Source organism: Leptopilina heterotoma, unplaced genomic scaffold (assembly GCF_015476425.1).
Source record: "Leptopilina heterotoma isolate Lh14 unplaced genomic scaffold, ASM1547642v1 Lhet_235, whole genome shotgun sequence".
NCBI lineage: Eukaryota > Metazoa > Arthropoda > Insecta > Hymenoptera > Figitidae > Leptopilina > Leptopilina heterotoma.
The window spans coordinates 14,352-30,880 of NW_025110952.1; the positions used below are offsets into that span (position 1 = coordinate 14,352).

Below are 16,529 nucleotides of genomic sequence, written 5' to 3' on the forward strand. Positions count from 1 at the left end.
GTGTGGAAAATGAAAATTGGTCCTAGCCAGGTCCTACCTATTTTGCCCTGTTAATAGCTTGGTCCTAGGTTGGCAGTGTAGGTTGGACCAACAATGGGTGGTGATGCCATTCTAGTCTGGTCCTAACTTGGGAGCCTAGTTAGGACCAGTTTATGGGTCCATTTTAGGACCTAGAAAGGACCATCTCAGACAGTATTTTCTATTTCATTATAATTTTAATTAGTTAATAATATTTGTTAAAGAAATAACCTAAATTATTAATAATAAGTATTAGTTTTAATTAATTATTATTTTTTTCAATTAAATGATGACCAAAAGCGAATTCATAAATAATGTTAGTATATGTAGAGATTAATATATATTCCTCTAATATATACATTAAAAATTATAAAAAAAATTAGAAACTTGTTAATTAAATTATTTTACAGTATATATAATCATTAAATTGCTTACTTATACGAATACAACGCAGAAAAATCGGAATAAACGCAAACCTAAGAAGTAAATAAAATCTAACGCACGCGGGAATCGAACCTACGACCTACGGACTACGAGACTAACGCCCTAACCACTATGCTAATGAAACTAGTTGAGATCAAAATTTTTATTGTCAGTGACTTGTGAACTTGCTTTTGATGATTCAATATAGTAATTATTGACACTAATACACGATAATAAATAAAAAAAATAGTTTAACAACAACAATAATAATAAAATAATATCAAAATATAAAAATTCAAAAATTAATATTTTTATATTATATCAAGAAAAAAATATCTGTACATTTTCGTTAAAAACAGGTTTTTCATTGTTCTCAATCATTTTCAACATTAATTTCTTGGTCTAAAAAAAATATTCGTCTTTTGGACTTGGAAATTTTTCCTAATTAATTAAGCGGGTGATCCACTTTTTAGAAAAATGTCAAAAAAATTTATGTTAAAAACACGTTTTTCATTATTCTAAATCATTTTAAGCATTAATTTTTTGTTGCAAAAAATTTTTTAGACTTGGACTTAGAAATTTTTACTAATGAAACTAGGAAGCCCAGGTAGGTCCTGGGTTGGACCTGGGTGGGTCAGCCCACATTCGAATTGCAATATCTCTTAGTGTTTAGCACCAACTTAAACGAAACTGAAAATCAGCGAACGAAATTAGAAATATATTTTACTAATGATAATTATATTGCAGTCTGTATCTGTTTAAATAAATAAATAAATTTTGCTGTTATATTAACTTTTGTAACAAATTACTTAAAAATTTGCAGTTTTTATCTAACTTCGCGATTATTACACTTGAGTAGTGAAATTGACAGTCGGCTATGCCAAAAGTCATTTAAGAAGAAAAGAAAATATGAAGATAATTTATAATTTTAACAATTCAGCATTTGTTTAAACAAAAAATTGTTGTTATTTATTAATTCTTAAGACAATAAAGCGTCTAGACACTTGCAGTCTTTTAAAATTTTGCAATTAACTAATTTGAGTATTTACTTATTGCAAAATTAGAAAAAACTGCTAGTTTCTAGGTTGATTGTGTAAAAAGTTAGTAAATAACAATTATTTGTTTAAACAATTGCTGAATTAATAAATTAATAAATTAACTTTATTTTATAGTATTTGTATAATTTTCTGATTTATGTCAAACAATAAATTGTTTAAACAAATATGATTATCAATTAATTTTATAAATATTAATTGAGAATATTTATCAATTTTTACATGTTTTTCATGTATCAATTTTGACACTTTATTTTCCTAAAAATTTTTCTAAGTCATAACTGGATCTCCTAGCTAGTACCAAGTTAGGACCAGCCCAGGATATATAAAAAGGGGTTGCCAAGTTAGGTCCAAGCTAGGGCCAATAATCATTTTAGGCATAGCATGGTGATTTCTACACGGGAACTGTTAAACACATTTAAACACAACAAAAATTTCTTTTATTGGAACGTTCAGAATTTTAGTAAATCTTATATAACAGTTACAAAATACAAGCAAGAAAATAAAGAGTAATGGGAGGGACAAGAAAATTAAAGTAAGTGAGATCTGTATATTTTAGGGAAAAATTTTTAATAGCTGTAAAAAAGGAGCAAAAGTGTCAAATGAGAATTGACTGTACGTTAGAAATATTTGATAATAATTGCTTTAGAATATTTTATCACAGTATTATTTTATATTATGAGACTAATTAAATTATTATAATAAAACCAAGTATCTTTCTTCTAGTGATACTAGTTTGCTATTGAATTCGTCCATTTATTATAATGCATAAAATTTTTTTAATTAAAGTTCTTGCGATATTTATATTTTTATTTTTAAAAACTATTATTATTCCTTTTAATTTTTTACATTTACTAAATTTTAATTAAGTAACTATTACAAAAATCCAAGAAGCAATAAATAAATTATCCGCGATAATACACTCATCCACGATAATTGACACGCGAAAATACCCTTAAGTCATTCTAAGTCCCACGAGATTACAAGCATTTGAGTCTTCTATTTAATTATTTATTTAAATATTAAAACTATTTTCTACAACATGTATATGCATATATTTATCATTAGTTTATTATTGATTATAACCTTTTTTTATTTAAAATATTACAAGGGAATAATATTTTTAACCTTTTCTTAAAAGTATTTTTATTACTTACAAAGCATAGATTTTGTGTCTAGTAAGAAATTATTTGTTTGTTAATTTATTTATTATTAATTGATCAATTATTATTAATTATTATTTAATTAATAAAAATTTTAATTATAGTTTTGTAATAGTTTTAATAGTTTTGTAGATTTATAAAAATGAAATTACCAGAAATTTTTAAATAAATAAATTTATGTGTTAAAAAAATTAATTTATTGATTGTCAATAACTAATAAATTAATTAAATTTATAAATTATTAGCAACAACAAATTGGAAGTTTTTATTTTTTTAAATTTTATTATTAGGCAATAAAATATTTAATTAATTTTTTTAAATATATGGGTTTTTTTTGTTCTGATTTGTCAAAATTTTAGTTATTTAAAATAACTTAAAGACTAATTATATTGATGCTAGTTTTATAATCCAGATTAATATGATTAATAATTTGAAAGTGGTAATACTTAGATATTCAATTTTATAATCCCGATTAACTGTCCTATATACAATGTAAAAATATTATAAGAAGTATAATCTGGATTATATCACATATAATCCATTTTTCTACGTGTAAATAAAAGTTAAAAACAGGTTATTAAAATCTCAAGTTAAATATTAAAATTGTTTAAAAGTCGTTAAATAATTATTAAAAAATTTTATGAAAATAGTAGATATTAAAAATCATTGAATTGCGAAAAGTTTTTAAAAATAATTAAATTTTACTAAGAATTGAATTTAAATTTTTGTAAATAATTGAATTCTTGCAAAGAATTAAAAAAAACATTTTTATGTTTGTATGTTTTTATAATCATTAAAAGTTTTTAATGTTACAAGCACACTAAACACAATATTTTTTAATGCAAAATAAAAATATTGGAAAAGTAAACTTCATGGTCAAAGTATATATATAAAATTCTATACTTTTAGAATTTAAAAAAGATATAACTGCACACGTGTTTTCAAATACGATATATGGTATAATCGTTGACAATTCTTTTTATGTATTTTTTAATATACATATAGCTTTATTTTACTAATAATAAAAAGAAGTAATAAGAAAAACATTTTTATTTCACAATTTTTATTTTTGCTTTTTCGTGATATAATTTATTATTTTTTATCTTTGTAAAATTTTTTAATAAAATTCATGTTTTTTTATGTGCGTATACGTTATATGTAACGTGATATGATAGTAATGGTTTAAATAGAGAAATACGGGGAATTTTTTTTCTATTATAATCATAGGTGCATTGAAAGCTATACACAACCGAAATTGGTAAGAGAAATTTATAATTTTACTATTTTAAAATATAAATATTTTTTTAATAATTAGTTTTATTAAATAGTAAGGAAAATTTTCCTTATTTACTCGCTAACGCTCGCATGCAACGCATTATAATTATTGATTTAATTCTATTATAATTGGAATATATTTTAATGTAAACTTATATTGTATAAGAATTTAAATGATTTTATGAGGATGATTTGTAGTCCTGCAATATTTTAAACAGTTTATTAGAAATATAAAAACGGACAATAAACTACTTATATTATCTTTCGACCACAAGAAATTTAGAATAAATTTTATAAAAATACCCACACAGAAAAAAGATATCATTATAGGATATCCATAAGATATCAGACTTTGGCACAGGATAAAATATAATTTATATATATATATATATATATATATATATATATATATATATATATATGTATGTATATATATATATTGTTTTGTTAATCATTAGAAGGTTTTATGACAATAAAACTAATAAATCGTTTTGTCAAACTAATAAAATAAATTTACGAATTATTTTAAGGTATAACCTCGTTCGTTCTGTCAAGAATTATATTTAACGATAATACTATAACAATCGTTTACAAAATGACAAGTTACGGATCACTGTGTACTTGGATTGCAATTATTTTAACCATTCTGTCAATATCCCTTGATAATGAAGTTAATGCCTCTGACAAATATTCAAGTAAGTTTCAATGAATATAGAAATATATTATGTGATACTAAATACAATAAGTATTGTACTATAGTTGTAGAAAATTTTTCAGAAAATGCTTACGGAAGTCGAGGTATTTATTTGTAACAAGTCGTGTATTTAACAATATAAGTATTACAATTTTTTTATATGAACACCACTTTGCATCATGAACAAAAATTTCACTTAATCTGTATTAATTCATTTTATGACACTAATTATTACTAATTATTTTGCAGATGATGATTCTCGTTCTTCATCGTCTAATGAAAGAGGTATCCAAAAGTTTTTCTTTAATATATTCCATAAACTAGTAGACCACGTAGGGGATTTTGAAAATATCGTTTTTTTTTCAAAAAATGGTGGTCTACTAGATTATAGAGTATAATTTACATTTACATTTTCTTACGCATGTTCATGTATACATGAATTTTCAACCTGGTATTTAATTTATAAATTTTCAGGCTGGAACTCTAATAAAAATTGTATGTACATATACTTACGTATTTATATAAAATTTGTTAATTAATTATTTCTTCTTTGTTGTATACAATGGGCAATTCTACGTGACATTTTCCAATGACGTAGTTTTTTAATTTTCTATAATTGCCAAAATTTTCGAGTTATGAATTTTCAAAATTTTTGATTTTTTAAAGTAGACCTGCGTTTTTAAGGTCATGTTATTCAGTGGTCACGTGCCCCATATACTTTACTATGGAAAAACTTCACACTGAATAACATGACCTTAATGGCTTATAAGTTTAGAAAAAAGTTGTCAAAGAAAGAAAATTTTGGTCTTTCTTCAACTTTTAAGTAATGTAAAAAAAAAAATTTTTTTTTATTTTTAATTTGAAAAAATTATTTTTTTATAACCAAATTAATTTTTTTTTATTTTTGGGTGTAATTAATTTCTATTTTTTCTTTATTTATATTTATACCTGATAATATACATATAATATTCAACTTTAACGGTTTTCGATGGTCTCTTAAATTTTAAGATTATGTACGGCCTGCAGTTATCGTCTAATACATATCTGTACCAAATTTTAGCACTCCAGGTCAAATAGTTAAAAAATTTTTTTTTTAAATTCTCAAACAGCGAAAAATTCTAACATTATTCGCCATTTTGTTCCATTACAATCGGTTCACTTCTCAAAAATATTATTCCTTATAATGAATATAATAGACACATATTCGAACCCCCTTAAACTGAAAACACTAATAAAAAAATTGTAATTATCTTTTTGTCATGCGTGATAAAGACATAGTTGGACCTCACGGATTTTCTCATCTATGTAAGTTTAATTAAGTTTATAATAAATTAATTTTATTTTCTTTTAAATATTTTTAAAATTGACAATCTTTTTAGCAAACTTATCGGGGAGCAGTTTTTTTTTTATGTTCTAGAGTTTCTTCTTGACATTTCTAATATAAATTTACAGGTATATTAGGATGATTGACTCTAATTTGCAAATTATAACAAATTTTTTTTTTCAGCGTCGAATTCACAACAAAACAAGAACGCCCAGAACTCTGGCAAGTTTTTCTTAAGGTTTCTGAAATTTCTAGGTTATATGTGAATTCTCAAAGTTTTCTCGCAAAGAATCGCAAAATAATTTTCCAAGTCCATAGTTTGAGCAAAAATTTACTTTTAAATGTTATTTTATTGAATTATGAAAAGTTTGACATTATTTTAACAATTCAGAAATTATTATTCTTAGAAGATGAAGAATTTTTATTTATGAATTTATAAATTTTAAATTCAGATAAAATATCTTAATATATCATAAGAAGGCCCTGATCACAACCTGATTTTGCCTTTTTTTAAACTCTACTTCAGGACCTGATCAGAAACTATAATTAATGGGAAAGATGATACTAATATTAAAATTGTAATTATTTTTCTTTAAACATATTTTCTAGCTGGAAGTTCCAAATATTCTAGTCCTTGTAAGTATAATAAATGTTTTTATACATCGCTGATTTGTCTAAGTAATATACAGTACGAAAACCTACCACGTCAGTCATGTCCCATGAGTGGGAGTGAGACAGACTTATGCGATTCCCATACTTTCCTATGACTGACGGATAGCTTTTCTTACTGTATATACTTATTGCTGAAAAGAAGTCTATTATTAAACAACTATAATTAATGATAAAGAGAAAACTAATATAAAAATTATAATTAATTTTTTTAACAAACGTTCTAGCTGGAGCTTCCAGATATGCTCCTCATTGTAAGTTTAATAAAAGTTTTTACAAATCGATGATTTATTGCTCGGCTCATAATATAATGAATATTATATTATAATAATAAATTAATAATTTTTGTATCGTACTGAATTTTATAGATACTGGATTTAGTGGCGGTTCTAGTAAGTTTAATCAAAGTATTTATTAAAATAATAAATCTTGAGGTATAAATTAACGAAAAAGTGTTAATTTAAATATTTAGGTTGTGTATCTACCGATACCAGCATGGCATTTAGTTAATATTTTTTGTAATCTATTATACATATATATAAATATATAGAAAAACTATAAATAAAATTTTTCTTCAGTGTGGCGTTCTGGTGAGGACCCCAGTAAAAATAGTACGTAATTTTATAAATATTAAATAAATATTCCTCTTTATTAAATTATATAATTCAAAGTGTCCTCTATATTAAATCTTTAAGTCAAGCAACTAAATATTTCATAAATTTTATTACAACTTTCACATATTTTTTGTAATTAACAAATTATAAGGGAAGCCTAATATTTTACAACTATAATAAATGCTAATATATTTTTTATAATAAATATATTTTTCTTTTATCAAATGTTGTAGGTGGTTCCAAATATGTCAAAACTTGTAAGTTTAATAAGTTTCTGTAAATCGATGATTTTGTATTTTATAATTTTTTTATCGTAATTGAATTTTATAGATACCGGATTTAATGGCGGTTCTAGTAAGTTTAATTAAAGTATTTATTAAAATAATAAATCTTAAGGTAAATTAAAACGGGAATGTGCTATTTAAATATTTAGTAATATTTTTCCAGTATAATTATAATACCTTCTTATATGTGATACTATAAAAAAAAATTTGTATACCAATTTTAAAATTATAAGTAAAATTTGTTTTCAGTGGAGCAAAAAGAAAAAAAGTACAGTATATTTGGTACGTAATGTTATAAATATTAAATAACTATAAAAAAATAAATAAAAAAAAAATTAAATTATATATTATTATTATTATTATTATTATTATTATTATTATTATTATTATTATTATTATTATTATTATTATTATTATATTATTTTTTTATTAATTAAATTATATTCCAAGACATTGTTTACTTAAAAGATAAAATAAAATTACCAAAAACTAATATAAAAAATTGTAAACAATAATTTTTTTGTTTTGCTTTTCAAAGATCGTCAAGACAACTCAAGAGGTATATCTCAATTAATTCAATTAATAAATTTCTTTTTTATTTTATTATGCGTAATTAAAGTGAATTAACTGGGTAAAATTAATTTTAGGTTCTGATGAGTCTTCCAACTCACGTCCATGGGGATAAGTACGTTTTCCAGAAGCTTTTCGTCGATTTTTCAGTGTAATTGTACATCGAGGAATCGTATTGTAATTCTGAAGAAAAATAAATGCTTCACTTGAAATTTTTGTTTTATTTCTTTTGATTATAAAGTTTTATCTTTAATTGATAAAGTATAGGGTGAGGTGAAAATGATCTCTTTTATTATATGAGAAAATAAAATTCTAAATTATTTAAAAAGTGCAATATATTTGTGTAAAATTTACATAAAAGTATACATAAGTAATTTCAGACAGTAAATATGTCATAATATAGTAAATTAATTATATTATTTATTATATTATATTATATATAATATTATTAATATAATATTATTAATATATTATTATTATATTATATTATATATTATTATATTATTATTACATTATTAATAATGTAATTATATTACATATGATACAAATTTAAAAACTACCGTATGTAGTGTGAAACAGATACAGCAATCAACTTCATAAAATATTAACCGAAATATTTAACAAATTATATTTATATTCAATATTTTCAAGTAAGAAATTACTTTTAAAACACAGAATAAAGATTATGAGCCTTTGTGAAATATCACATAACAACACCAAAAGTGACACTTAAAATCAAAAGATGTACAAATTCTTAGTCCATCGCATTAAAACCTATTGTATAACTTGCGTAGGTTATTTGAATATTTTTGTTGGTTCACTAGATTTTGAAAATCATTAAAATCGTCATCGTTAGAATTTCTTTCTTCACATTTTCCATTCTTGCAAAACTGTAAAATAAAGAAAAAAAGTTATTTTAATTTCTCTCATGTAAGATGTTAAACATTTTTGATATCAAAAATACGTTAAGAGTAAGGTACAAATATTTATAATTATATAACGTATTTTTAAAAAAGAATTACTGAAGCATATTACTGTTATAAAAATCAAATATTTTCTATAGAATTCAATTATTTTACCCTTATTGTATGCGTTGGTTTAACACTTGGAGGAAATGGATTTTTTGAAGAAAATGGCTTTGATGATCCGACTGGTTCATTTTGAATGACCGGCTTTTTCGGAGAGGCGAACATTGTTGAACTTTTCGATGATTTCTTCGGTACTGGTTTTGGATTTTGCTTTTTTGAAACTGTATTAACAATATCTACACACTCTCCTGATAAACAATACTGAAAAATAAAATTTTTAGTCATCAGTTAAGCTAAAGCAATAGAGCCAGAAGAGATTTTTTATTATTACCTTTCCATTGCCACAAGAAGAACCTTCAGCAGGAGGAAAATGCTCTGTTCGACTGTAAATATCTTCTCCTTCTTTTTCATAGACACACCATAAAACTAAACATGTTGTTTTCTACAAAATATAATTAATTATTTAATACTTTTTTGTTTTTTGTTAAAGCCCAAAAGATGTCAGCAAAAAGACATTCTTTGGGTGTATTTTGAACAAGTGTGCGTACTGGGAATAGCTTAAAATTTGGATTTATTAAAAATGTTCACAGAGTATCACTACAGAGCGATACACCATTTGGTTTTATAATACTTAAATTAAAATATTAATAAAAAACTTTTAAATTCTTTTTATAATATTGAAGAAACTTACTGAGCCAGATTCTATGAAGCCACGGTTTCTGCATTGTTCGTTAAAAGACATTAATTGACCAGGCAATATTCTTGGCAGTGGATTATTATTTTTATATTCGGCTGGATTATTTCGAACACATTGTGCAATATTTTGGCTGATGGAAATAATAATACATTATTACTATAAATTACTACGATTGTGAATTTCAGTCGCAGTATAAAAATGTAAAAAGTGTATAAAAAAAATAATAATGTAATGTAATGTAAAAAGCAAAAAAAATTAAAGAAATAACTTATAGCAACTCTACTATTTTGTTTTTAACATACCTTAAGGTAATTTTAATAGCCTCTTTCGAACAAGGAGAGAAGAAAATTTTGTTTTTGGTTTCATGATTATGAGTCATCATATATCCATCCGCTTTTTTACAACCCTTAATTCTATCTGCATTAATATTATCTGATGCTTCTGGCTCATCATGATGTGCACCAAGGCTAAAACAAATTTTTATTTAACTCAATCATCTACTTTAAATTTATCAATTTTAATTGTTAAAATTATTCTTCAAGAGCATGAGATATTCCGCTAAGTAAACATTTTAACACTATTGAACACAAGTACTATTAAATAAAGATTCAGAAGTTTTAGTGGACTTTAAAAGATCTTGTACTATGAGTAAAACCTCATTTGAAAAACATTTGCATCATTAACTGAAAAATTATGTGTTTCTTACATATGTGCTAACTCGTGAGCAGCAGTAATTATTCCATTGTAACCATTTCTATCTTCAGTTAATCCACTAGAGACGTATGCAGGATAATTTTTTCCATTTTTACATACTCCTTCGACATTGGCTAAACCTGTATAATAAATTTCATTCTTATAAATACAACTTTCGTATTATACAATAAATTAAAATACAAAATTATTATCATTTATGTAAAGGTCTAAATCCTACCAACTACGTCAGAACTTCCGGAAGCGCCTATCACATCTCTTCCAGTTACAAGCATGGAAATATCATAATTTTTCTCTTGTTGTATAACTTTTTCTTTTTGTAGAAACTCACTAAATTCATCTAATAATAATTCTGCAGATACCTTTCCTCCGTTAGAAACGCCATTTGCGTCATATATAAATGGCAATGGCTCCTTTTTGAAAAAAATATTTTATAAGTTCAGTTATTCAATAATAGGGCGAGTGATAGAATTTACCATATTGGAAACAGTACATTTTACTGCTTATACAAATTTATTAATAATATTTGTGAATGTCAAAGTATCATACCTCAAGAAATACAATTCCAGCAATATTAAGACGAATCTTTGGTTCTGTAAATTCTCTATATCTTAAATCAACAGCATTCCAAAAACTCAAAGTGTATTCAACTGCACGTATCACATTAAATTCGAATTTTCTACAAAGTACATAAATTATACAATAAGTATAAATAATAAGTTAAACTATTTATTTTGAGTTTAAATTCTTTTAAATTATATTAAATAAGATGTATTCTTTAATTTTGAAGTATGGAAATATTAAATTAAAATTACTTGAAGCAATTTAAACTTACTTGAATAGTAAATCGTCAACAAAAACCAAAATTTCTGGATACACTATGTACGGTAATTCATCAACAGATCTTCGTGACACACTCTTCATGTTTAAAAATCTATCATTGTTCATTGTAGGTGCAGAAAATTCTGAAAAAAATAATTATTTTGTCCTTTTTTGTATGTAACACAGAAAAAATTAAACTAAGAGATGATCAATGGGAGAGACTCTTATAACCAGAATATTTCAAAGTCAATTGAATCTCTTAATCAAATTATTCCTTAATTCGTTACTTGTAATGAAAATACTCACCGGAAGCATTATTGAATGTTTGTTTATAAATTATATGTTCAGTAGTATCAATAAAACCATCGGCTAGACTTTCAAATGATGAAGTATTGCTTTTCAAAAGATCTCGACGTTTACGAAGATGTTCAGGCATTGGACGTATTACCATGTTTTCATTAATAATTCCATTCTTAAAGCATCATAAATTTTAGGTTTTATTAAGAAATATTCAATGTAAGATTTAAAAAATTGATAATAAAAGAATCACGCATTGTTTTATTAAATTTTACTTACAAACTCGGATAGTCCACGTTTATTAATACTGTGTGAAATGGATGACGAAGTTTTCTGATCTTGATAAAAATTTATAAAGACGTTCTGCATGATCTAAAATAATATTGTAATAAGTTTAATTCCAATATTTTTTCATGAAGAAAGAAAGGATTTTTAATTACATTTAGGAAATAGTAATCAATCTGCTTCTAGTGTAGAGAAAATTTAGACGATACGGTAAAGATAGTTTGGTAGGAAAGGAATAGTTCATTCCAAACAGGATTTTATCAAACTTACATTTGGTATAATTTTAAAATCAACATTCCTTTGGGAACCTCTTTTGGCTATGAAAACTTTCGTCCCTGTTCCTGCAAGTAAACCTTCCGTAGGTTGCAAATAAATTTCACGCTCTACACCATTTATTTTGGTATGAAGTGTTAATTCATTGATACTCCGTTTATGAAGCATGTGACGAACAGGCACCACCTCGTAATCCGTTTCTGGAAAATTAAATTTAATCATAAATTCTATGCCTTAATTAATGTAATTTCTAACAGCAACGAATATTTCAGAAGTTCTCATCGAAGTCCAAATCATTTCTTAAAATATTAATAATAATTTTTTAAGGTATTCATAATTTTCGTTTCTTAGGATGTGCCTAGATCCTAGATATTTGGTTACTGCTAGGTTGTTTTTTAAATAACTTAGTAGTGAACCTAAATGAATTCAATTTCTATAAGAAAAAATTAATTATTTAATGTAATTACCATCATCGATTGAGAAATCATCCTCGACTTTGTTAACCACAGTGAATGATTGTGTGAGCGGCACCAAGAAGGTGCAAAATAAAAATGCGAAGTAATACATCTGTAAAGATTTAATTTATTAAACGTTGCTTACAAATTTATTTTAACTTTATGTTTCAATTTTAATTTTATTTTGTTATAATTGGTTGCAAAGTGAAAATAATACTGTACACTTGGAATAGTTTACAATAATTATATGCAGAATATCAAAATTAAAGTAAAATTAAATCTTATTCTTACCTTTCTTCAAAAGATGTGTTGAAGTTCCTATTAACGAAGAATTCAAAAGTAGATGAATTATGAAATACTGTCTGTATTTATATATAAATTTCGATGCGTTTGATTACATGTTATTACTGATAAGAGGTGTATGCGGAAATAAATATTATTTGTTTAATTCTTATTAATATTCAAATTATAGTTTAGTTCCTATAATTGTATTTCCTTAACACTGACGCAAATTTAAGTATTACAATTAAAATATATTGTTGACAAGAAATTATTATTTAAATTTATTGGTGTAGAATATAATATCATTTGTAGAAACAAAAGTTCTATTATATTCTGTACAAATTGTTTGACGCACATAAGATAATAGAGTAAATAGTACCCCAGTAGCACGTAATATTACAGCAATGTTGAGAAAACTGCCTTAACATTACCAATATTGCATCAATGTTGTCTATATTCCTGGAACATTACGTGCTACTAAGGTATATTTTCATACAAATATATTTTGTTCTAGCCATTGTTTAGGAACAGTAAAAAATTTTTTGACTAACAATTGTTAGTAAACAGAAGATCTATCTCTTAAAAAATAATTTTTCATCTTCTGCTGATTATCGGCTGTGGTTACTTTTTATGAATTGCGAATTAAATTAATTTTGACAACCTAGATATTAATTGGAATTGTTCTACCAATAATTTAAAGATCAGTAAACAATTTTTTGACTAACAATTGTTTGTAAACAGAAGATAAAGTTAGCTCAAAAAATAATTTTTCATCTCCTGCTGATTATCGGCCGTGGCTAAATTTATTAATCGTGATTCAAACTCATTTCGATGACCCAGATATTAATTACACAGGCCTACAAAATTTAGAATTTTGTCAGACCCACAAACGGGATAAGTCATTTCCGATGTAATTTGTCACCCTGAATCCAAAACTGGCAGCGAAATTGCTCTATCACGTCAGGATTCTGAGATATTCTAACCTAAAAGAGTAAAAAAGGCCATTTTTGGCAACATTCGACTCTCCATAAAATCTACAAAAAATTTTTTGTATCATTGGAACAAATTTTAAAAGAAAGTACAATTATTCACCTTTCAAAAATGGCGGATCCAATATGGCGGCTGTCAAAATAAAAAATTGATCGGATTCGCTTGAAACTTTTTACTCGGGGCTTTTTGAGGTCGCTAATTACGAATCCGATGTAAGATTTTCGAAATTCAAAATGGCGTATGTAATATGGCGACATATTTTTAAAAAATTTAACGGATTCGCTTGAAACTCTTTACTCGGGTGTTTTTGAGGTCGCTTATTAAAAATCTGGTGTCACATTTTTGAAATTTAAAATTATTGTGGATCTAATATGGTATTATATGTTAGTAAAATCGAAGAACGTAAAATTCGAACATTTAGGGCATAATTTATACACTCTTTTGCTAAAGAAAATTAAAAGTTTTATTTTTCTTTATGAACCTTTACACATTTTTCTACAAAGGATCTTCGTATAGTTGGTTTCGTTTTTAGAATATAATACAGAATCACTCCTTTGCTTATATCTGGACCTGTCAATACATATTTTCTCAATTTAGATATATATAGGTGTGGAAATCTTTTTTTCAAGTACTCAAAAGACTTCGAATTTTACGTTCTTCGATTTTACTAACATATAATACCATATAAGATTCACAATAATTTTAAATTTTGAAAATGTGACACCAGATTCTTAATAAGCGACCTCAAAAACACCCGAGTGAAGAGTTTCAAGCGAATCCGTTAAATTTTTTAAAAATATGTCGCCATATTACATCTGCCATTTTGAATTTCGAAAATCTGACATCGGATTCGTAATTAGTGACCTTAAAAATTCCAGAGTAAAAAGTTTCAAGCGAATCCGATCAATTTTTTATTTTGACATACGCCATATTGGATCCGCCATTTTGAATTTTGAAAATCCGACATCGGTTTTCTAATCAACAATCCTAAAATATTAAGAATCAGATGCTTAACTTAAAGTACTTTCCAATTATTCTTTGCTTCCTTTTTTCAGTTTTTAGGTCGTATAACCTAAGCTTTAAATTGTTGTATCTTAGTAAAAAAAAGTCGGATCGGATCAGATGTAAAATATTTTGAAAGGTAAATAATTGTACTTTCTTTTAGAATTTGTTCCAATGATACAAAAAATTTTTTGTAGATTTTATGGAGAGTCGAATGTTGCCAAAAATGGCCTTTTTTACTCTTTTAGGTTAGAATATCTCAGAATCCTGACGTGATAGAGCAATTTCGCTGCCAGTTTTGGATTCAGGGTGACAAATTACATTCGAAATGACTTATCCCGTTTCTGGGTCTGAAATTTGTAGGCCTGTGTTATAGTATTGTTCTTGCCTTAGTTTAGGAACAGTAAATATTATTTTTTTAATTTAGAAAAATGTCTGGAATTTTGCCTGTTGAAGATTTTTAAGAATATTTTAACTTAAAATTAAAAAATGTTTTTATCTCATTGCTATATAAAAATCTCTAAGGAAGAAAAAATTTTTGTTTGTAATTCTTATTAAGTTTTTGGTATTTGAAAGTTTAAAAAAATGTTTAGAGCTGAAGATGTGTAATTGGGTCAGATATTTTTTTAATTTTTGACTGGAATTTTATAAGTATTGACCTGGAAGATCCTGGAATTTTATATTTATCATTTTGTAGCAACCATGATATAGATTAATGCTACCATCTTGCCTTTATCGGCTGGGTAATATTTGTCTGACCTTCAACAATTGGAAAGGTTTTTATTTTGCCTTCATTAGCTGGGTTGTTGTATTTTTTATGATATATTCAAGTTTAAGGGTTGTGAAGATGTAGTTTTACAAAACAGCGTAAGAAAAAATATAACTGTTGCTTAAAACTATTATTATACTACAAAAATCGTTTAAAATGGAATACATCAATTTTTGCTTGCATTTTTGTTTTTTTATCTTTTCACAATTGGGTTTAAAAAAATGATAGTTTATGAAGAATTCAAAAGTATAGTTTTGTTCTTGAATGATGTGCATACATTTACATTTCATGTGGATGCATTTGGTTATAGTGTATTTTACTGATAAGAGTATTTATAGTTGTATTTATAAAAATTATCTATTTGTAATGATTTTAAAAATGTATTTACTTAAAATTTACATAAATTTACAAATTGATTGTTTGATTGTTGTCAATGCAGTGTTATCTACAGATTGTACTGGTAAAAAATTATATGGGTTATGGAAATAAAATATATCTATTAAATTCAGTACAATTTCTTTATTAATATAAGCGTCAATTAAGTACACACATAATATATAATTGAGTAAATGATGCAAATTAAAAATATACATATTATGTAGTTTGGAGCGCAACGGTAAAAAATTACTTTAAAACAAAATAAAAATTTTAGGGCTTTTAAATGTTAGATAACGACCCCAAAAGTTTAATTTTAAATCAAAAGAATTACAAATTTTTAGTACATCATAATGCAATATTAATACGTATTAAAATTATTTGGAATTTTTTGTAAGTTCACTTCTTTTTCAAAATCATTGAAATCGCTGTCCTTAGAATTTCTTTTTTCACA

The 16,529-nt window shown here is 25.0% G+C and overlaps 2 protein-coding genes across 2 annotated transcripts; one reads left to right on the top strand and one right to left on the bottom strand.

Annotated features, from left to right (window-relative positions):
- The first annotated feature begins 3,777 nt into the window (after window positions 1–3,777).
- Window positions 3,778–8,301, top strand: LOC122502585. The gene is made up of 16 exons (XM_043612724.1): window positions 3,778–3,917; window positions 4,465–4,629; window positions 4,712–4,732; window positions 4,878–4,913; window positions 5,103–5,123; window positions 5,901–5,933; window positions 6,136–6,174; window positions 6,562–6,588; window positions 6,849–6,875; window positions 6,990–7,013; window positions 7,200–7,232; window positions 7,469–7,492; window positions 7,566–7,589; window positions 7,769–7,801; window positions 8,058–8,078; window positions 8,167–8,301. Exons 2-16 carry the CDS (start codon window positions 4,530–4,532, stop codon window positions 8,202–8,204), a joined length of 501 nt encoding a protein of 166 aa, XP_043468659.1. The 5' UTR covers window positions 3,778–3,917; window positions 4,465–4,529; the 3' UTR covers window positions 8,205–8,301.
- Window positions 8,302–9,159: 858 nt separating this feature from the next.
- Window positions 9,160–12,769, bottom strand: LOC122502699 (A disintegrin and metalloproteinase with thrombospondin motifs 16-like). Its single transcript, XM_043612864.1, has 12 exons — window positions 12,670–12,769; window positions 12,200–12,402; window positions 11,924–12,016; window positions 11,654–11,819; window positions 11,361–11,490; window positions 11,075–11,204; window positions 10,746–10,938; window positions 10,521–10,647; window positions 10,117–10,281; window positions 9,809–9,944; window positions 9,449–9,559; window positions 9,160–9,378 (listed from the first exon to the last, which is right to left on the bottom strand). Exons 1-12 carry the CDS (start codon window positions 12,767–12,769, stop codon window positions 9,160–9,162), a joined length of 1,773 nt encoding a protein of 590 aa, XP_043468799.1.
- Window positions 12,770–16,529: the final 3,760 nt, after the last annotated feature.

What these genes read in the sequence shown, in the direction of transcription:
- LOC122502585 (XM_043612724.1), top strand. Translation starts at nt 4,530, where the DNA reads ATGACAAGTTACGGATCACTGTGTACTTGGATTGCAATTATTTTAACC. An exon ending in CAAGAACGCCCAGAACTCTG is followed by an intron (nt 6,175 to 6,561) that starts GCAAGTTTTTCT and finishes CATATTTTCTAG; the next exon opens with CTGGAAGTTCCAAATATTCT. An exon ending in TGGATTTAGTGGCGGTTCTA is followed by an intron (nt 7,014 to 7,199) that starts GTAAGTTTAATC and finishes ATTTTTCTTCAG; the next exon opens with TGTGGCGTTCTGGTGAGGAC.
- LOC122502699 (XM_043612864.1), bottom strand. Translation starts at nt 12,769, where the DNA reads ATGTATTACTTCGCATTTTTATTTTGCACCTTCTTGGTGCCGCTCACA. An exon ending in GTTGACGATTTACTATTCAA is followed by an intron (nt 11,205 to 11,360) that starts GTAAGTTTAAAT and finishes TGTACTTTGTAG; the next exon opens with AAAATTCGAATTTAATGTGA. An exon ending in GCTTCATAGAATCTGGCTCA is followed by an intron (nt 9,560 to 9,808) that starts GTAAGTTTCTTC and finishes TATATTTTGTAG; the next exon opens with AAAACAACATGTTTAGTTTT.